The 6,925-nt window shown below is 35.9% G+C and overlaps 1 protein-coding gene across 2 annotated transcripts in view; it reads right to left on the reverse strand.

The window, feature by feature from the left end:
* The window catches only part of LOC307157351 (tripartite motif-containing protein 16-like), a 15,057-nt gene extending 9,678 nt beyond the window's left edge, over positions 1–5,379 (reverse strand). Inside the window, exon 1 of one of the 2 annotated variants that reach the window (XM_079869239.1) lies at positions 4,719–5,379. In XM_079869239.1, coding sequence (XP_079725365.1) covers positions 4,719–5,288 — 570 coding nt within the window. In that variant the 5' untranslated portion in view covers positions 5,289–5,379. The remainder of the gene's footprint in view (positions 1–4,718) is intronic. The other variant, XM_079869240.1, reaches the window with a different exon arrangement.
* Between the last annotated feature and the right edge of the window lie 1,546 nt (positions 5,380–6,925).

Consider the following 6,925-nt stretch of genomic DNA (forward strand, 5'->3'; position numbering starts at 1 on the left):
CGCTGTACTTTCAAAAGATGTAGAGAATACAGGGGAACAAATCAGTGAAATCGAAGCCACAGGTGAAAGTGTGCCTATTGAACAGAATGCTCTAGTTGCATCTAAGGAGAAAGAAGTGTTTACTTCGTTGAATGTTGGAAGCCAGGTGGAAAGTGATGCTGAAGAGATGGAACAGGATGAGTCAGATGGTGAAGGATTTGATGGGACAAATAGAGTGAAAGATCTGTATTCTTTGGAGGAAATCAATAATTTCCTGGATGAAACGTTTGGACAGTCAGTTAAGGTTGATGATCATTTTGATGACACAGAAAAATTCATTAGGTCGGTGGTAATGTTACAAAAGATTGTTGGTTTTGATTTGTTGGATGAACGGAAGCGGTATCGGTTGAGAAAACGTCACGGCACTTAAAAAGTTTTCAAAATCTAATAAAATTAGAAAAGGAAAAAAAGCCTTAGTAAAAAATAAGTGATGTCAGCCTTGATCATGTTGCACTTTTTGCATATTTTTATTCTCTGTCTGTCCCTCTCTTTCTTTTTTTCTATGGGGAGTTTAAGAGTATGCTCTTTAAATATGAATGGTGGGAGAGATAGACAGAAGAGAGAAATGGTTAAGGAGGTAGAAAAAATAAACAAACTAGATGTAATCTTTTTACAAGAAACCCATAGCACAATAAAAGATGAAGTTGATTGGGGTTTACCTTGGGGTGGTCAAATTTTTCTAAATCATGGGAGTAATGTGAGTGGAGGGGTAGCAATACTATTTTCTAGTAATTCAAAAATTAATGTAGTAAGTTCCTGTGATTTAGTTAAAGGTCAAATTGTTAAAGCTAACATAGAGGGTTCAATCTATTGTTTTATTAATATTTATGCCCCTAATATCGGGACTGAAAGAATAGATTTTTTCAATAATATAAAGAAAGCTCTTGAGTTAAATGATTTTGACTATCTTATTCTAGGTGGGGATTGGAAGTGTACTGTTGATTTTAACAATGACAGGCTTAGTGAGGAGCCCCATTTACAATCTAGTTGGAATTTAAAAAGTTCATTGGTTCAGTTTGATCTAATAGAGGCATGGAGAATTAAATTTCCAAATGAAAGGCAATATACATGGGTCAAAAACTTAGATGGAAGAGTGAGTGCAGCCAGGTTAGATAGGTTTTATCTGTCTCAAGGACTTCGATCAAAGTTAATTGATAGTGTAATTAGACCAGATGGATTTTCTGATCATCACCTTATTACTGTAACTTTTTTTTTTTTTTGAAGCAAGAAGTTAACCCTCTGAGGTCGACAAACGCGCCGGCGCGTTTTGCTGGATTTTCTCCACATTGTAGCACTATAAACTTAAATTTCTCCGTCATTTATGGTCATACAGAAAAAAGAAATATAAAAAAAGAATCTGTGGTATTTCTACTTTTGTATGTGTCCACTTCCAATCAAATCAAAACATTGTGCTTTTGTAAAATAAAGAAAATAAACAGTGTGTGCGTTCTGCCTCTCCGTCGCGGTGAACTTTTTTTTCTTGAGCACGTCTATAAACTGAAACAAAACTCAGCGAATACTTGTCACACATTTATGAGCCATACACCTTTATAAACATTTAAGTGTGTACTTTTAAATGATCGGATTCAAAACGAAAACAAATATTCTCTGTTTAAGTAATTTGTACAAAACCAACAAGATGTCCAGCTTCTCAAACGCTTCCTAATTATTTTTAATTCGGCCACGCCCACTCGCGCAAAAGATATTCACATGCAAATCTCCACATGGAACGCGATCGCCCTCATTACCTCAACAACAAAACACTTCACTTCACTTTTCGTCGAGTTTGAAAGACGTGCCTGAGCTTACATTGGATTTACATCAGAAGAAGAAGAACGATATTTGAAGACAAGAAAGATAAGGTAAGAAATTCTTACATATTAGTTTGCTATTGTTGCATAAATTTCACATTGCAGTTGAACTGTTGCTAGATATATGGTGAATATTATAATATTTAGACCCGTGTTTACTGTTACTGTGTTTGTGGATATCTGCTCAAACGTAGATATGTATATGGTAGGCCTAACCATAATGTTTTATATTTGATCGCGATCGCGTTTTAATGTATCATATTTTTGATCGCGATCGCGTTTGAATGTATCATATTTTGGAAAAGCAAAACGCTCCAAACGGCTTCATGTTTTTACTATTATCTCATTTCATATCATCATAACGAATGGAAACATTTGAAGTAACATGATAATCAATATATTTTTCTCTAGCTTAGTTGTTACTGAAATCTTTTTGAAAATATATATAGGCTGCTATATTGTTATTATTTTATGCAGCACTGCGCATAGCCTATACCTACAAGGCACAACAGACCTGGTGTTCATTATATATTGTTGGAAACATTTGTGTGAGTGTGTGTGTGTATTCTGTGAATTTTAAAAAGCCATTTTAACAAGAAAAATCTAAAATGTATTCCCAAAATCGTGCAGGCCTTTCTCTTGATATCAGTATGTGCACTTTTTTTTTTTTTTTTTTTTTCAGGGCCCAGATGCCACTGAGTCCTGCTGACTTCAACATTCACAGTACATGTCTCTGTACATGAACATGGTAAAGTGAAAATCAAACACCTTAGAAAATGAAAGGTATGTACAATGTTTTTAGGAATGGCACAAAGGTCTCTTTCTTCAATAAGTGCTTTTTTGTTGTGTATCTTTGGATTATGTTGTGTTGTAAATAAATCCAAACAATTTTAAAAGCCATTCTTTTTTAAATCTCCTCATTCTTTGTGCAAGGGTGGTCAGAATGATGGGCCCTGATAAGCTCCTAATAGGGCCATTAGGGAGGTTCTTTGTCTTTCTCAGGTGTGGAAAGCTTTCATATTAATGAGGTGATCCGCCCCTTCGCATATTGCTTTCTAACACAAAACACGTCGTACAATTTTTAAATCAATATATTGTCTTCTCTGAATGAGCAGTCAGGGTGATTCTCACATAGTTTTAGAGCAAATATTCTAGGCTACGTGATACAATTTTCAAAAGTCTTGTGAAGAAATAATCAGTAGGGGTTTCATGACCTTATTTCAGTGAGAATTTATTTTTGTATTTTCACAAACCACGCATAAATGTCATTATCTCAAAACTACAAACTTTTACATACATGCTGCTGATATATTATTGTAGCAGAGTTTGTGCTGAATACAGTGTAATTAGACTTTAGCCATGAAAATGTCACAAGTAACAGAAATAACCACAAATGTCAGAGCATGTCAGAACACCTCCAGGGCCCAGAAAACAGCTCAGACCCCAGAGGGTTAATAGATCTCAATGGCATTTTAATAATAAATTGCTCCAAGATGAAACTTTCTGTGGGAATTTTAAAATTCTATGGCAGAAGTGGAAAGAGAAACATAATAAGTGAGGAATGTGTACAAGAAGTCTTAGAAGGTCTGCCTAAGCTTAGAAGAATTGAACAAACTGTAGCACATTTAGATCCCAGTCAAGGGGTGGAATGTCCATTCTGTACCCAAAATGAAACTTTGGTTCATTTGTTTTGTGGATGTTGTAGGTTAGGAGAGTTGTTTCATTTACTAGAACAGTGGTGCTTTATTTGGGGTGAATGTTTTTCTTTTTCTTTGTTTATTTTGGACCAAAATATTCTGTAAAGAAAAAACAAAAACATGTTTTGATGAATTATGTGTTTGGAGTGGCTAAACTTTCCATATGGCTTTCCAGGAAACACATGATTCAGAAAGAAGGGTCAAAAGAAGTGGTTGGGATGTTTTTAGGATTATTAACAGCTCGCCTTAGAATTGAATATGCTTATTATAAGTTGACAAATAATTTACAGTGTTTTGTTGAAAAGTGGTCTGTTGCAAATGTTCTTTGTGAAGTTGGTGATGATGGAGAGATGATTTTATCTTTTTAATATTACAAAGTGTGTGTAAGATTGTTGTAATAATGTTGATGTTTTTAGAATGTTAAACTAGGAATTAATGGATACTTTTCAATCAATCTCTCTCTCTCTCTCTCTCTCTCCCTCTCTTTACCATCAATTAACATTAGTTGCCTAATATGTTCCTCGTTTTACTTTCTTACTCTACTTATTGACATATCCAACTGAATTACAAACTTTCCATCAATGTCTTCTCTCGTGAACAGCAGAAATGTGTGGACATTATTATTTTTGAACTAGATTTTAGTCTCTTCTTTTTTTAAAAAGAAGAATATTTCATGTTGATATAATCATATTTATCATTTAATGATGTTGGTCTCATCATCGTCTTTAAGGTATGTTTACACAACAGCGATGTACTAAAAACAGACAACAACGTTGTCAAAATGATCTGTGAGAATTACTAAAACGTCTGTATGCTGCCAGGCCAGTAGTTGGTTAGTAATTTGTCAAGAAACATCCCGTGAACACTAAATATTCATGTGTGAACATGTAATATGTTCAGAAATTCATGGTTTTGTTGTTTGCATGGAGACAGTAAAGGCATCGTTTTCTAAACCTTTTACTTTAAAACTCATTTTCAAAAGCTTGTGTCTTTAGCCACCCAAAACCAAAATGGAAACATTTTTTCAGATGAAAACGGTGTTGTATAAACATACCCTTAGTCATGGAAAAAAAAGGTCATCAATGAACACTTTTCGTCATAGATTTCATTAATTAAATTAAAACTACATAAGTATGTCTGCATTATTTCATCAGTAGTTGTAAGTTCATACCTGTTTCTCTCTCCTCTGTGCTGCCGCTGATACAGTGTCGTGGTTTTTATGTTCATCCATACACAGCACACATATACACTTCTGATCAGTGCGGCAGAAAACCTCGAGGAGCTTGTCGTGTTTCTGGCAGATCATCTCCTGCAGTCGTCCAGTGGCATCAGTCAGATTGTGTCTCTTTCCTTTAAACCAACTCTCATGTTGTTCAAGGTGATTCTGACAGTAAGAGTTCAGACACACCAGACAGGACTTGACGGCTTTGTGTTTTCTTCCAGTACAGACGTCACACTGCACATCTCCAGCTCCAGCGTAACAGTCAGCAGCAAGTTTAGTCTTCTTGAGTTTCTCCACCATTTCAGCCAGAATGGTGTTTTTAGCTAAAGCAGGTCTTGGCTTGAAGGTCTGTCTGCACTGAGGACAGCTGTAGACTCTCTTCTCATCCTCCTGATCCCAGAAGTCTGTAATACAGCTCTTACAGTAACTGTGTCCACAGTGGATAGTCACTGGATCCTTCAGGAGATCCAGACACACTGAACACATAAACTCGTCCTGAGAAATTCTGGCTTCTGCCATTTTACTGCATGAATACAGAAACACAAACACAAACACACAACAGCTCAACTACACTTCAGTTTCACTTCCCTGAACTCATGTTTCCTGTTTCCTGGTTCTGTGTTTGAGTGTCCTGTGTAAAAGAAAATAAAACTTCCACTAGATGTCAGTCTTAAACAGACACTCAAAGAATGTAGAGAAGCAGACAACACAATTAAAGCGCCCTGAATCTTTTCAGATGTGCTGGAAATTGCCATTGTTGATATGGTAATTGCAATTAAAAAATGAAATAAAACTGTGAAATTCGGGACAGAGCGCTAGCAGACAGTTGTGCACTGAACCCTTTGAGAGAAACAGTGAATGTGTGAAAGAACTCTGGTATCAGTTTATCAAGGTAAGATGTCTGTTCAGAAACCAAACAGGGTTAAAACTCTCTGTATTTAGAGGGTAATGGAGATGGAAGCCAGGCGATTTTTTTCTTGCAAAATATCAATGTGAGTAATAGTGATTAATCAACAACAACCATTAATAACCAATAAATACAATAACAAATAAAGAAAACTATAAAATGTATTTATACTATACACGTCTCATCCTTCAGCGCAATGGCAAAAACTAATACTGAAAGACAAAGGGCATTCAGAGAGAAGAAGAGGAATAATGAAAATTTCAAGGAAAAGAAAGATATAGCTGCAAGCAGCCAAAGAAGATAATAAGTCTTCATGCCAACAAACCAACTGCAACAATGAGAAATTAAAGACATTTAATGATGATTTTAGGCAAAATTGCTGAAAAATCATATATGCAGTACCTAAAAATATGATTTAATGGCCTATCAAGACACATACTGAGTTTTGTAATGGTACACCAATGCATTCGTAAAGTGTTCCATTTAATAGCATGAAATAATACTGTAATTAATAGCAATGTCCTTGTTTTGTTGTATTATAGCGCCACCATGTGGCACAGTTCCACCGCTATTTTTATGTGTTCTCAGAGTGTGCCCATACATGTGTGTCAAATTTGGTGAAAATATCTCATTTTGTTTTGGAGTTATAGACATTTAAATGTATGAGAGACAAAAAAATTACCCATGGGCGACTTTGATTGAAATTTTTTGCTACTTACTATCAAAATTTTGACATTTGGGCATTAGCATAATACCAATGACCTATGTTTCCACACTTCCTAAGATGATTTTGTCTCGATTGATATTGAACGGTTTCGAAGATATTGGCAAATGTTTTTTAAGCGCTAATTTACAACATTGCGCTAAACATAAGGCAAAACCTAGAATGTTTGGTATCGTTGGACTTGGCAAGGATTCCGGAATGTAAGGTGACTCCCGTGAAATTAAGTATACCAAATCCAAAGTTATAAGCATGCAAATAATTTTTTTCACCACTAGGTGGCGCTGGTCCAAAACTTCTCAGACTCTTTCAGAGCCCATACAAAACGCTAGTTACGTATGTAACTGTGGTTCTGTGAATTCCGGATGACCGCCAGAGGCAGTGCAAAGAACTAGTGGATAATCGCTGCGCCAGCTAGATAGATCGAGAAGAATATAACAACAAAGTCACGTCATGACGCAGACCGAGACGCGAGGATATAACCCACAGCGACTCGGTGCCCAGCCTCAGAATGCTTTCTCGCGCATT

Source organism: Squalius cephalus (genome assembly GCF_949319135.1).
Source record: "Squalius cephalus genome assembly, chromosome: 4".
Lineage (NCBI taxonomy): Eukaryota > Metazoa > Chordata > Actinopteri > Cypriniformes > Leuciscidae > Squalius > Squalius cephalus.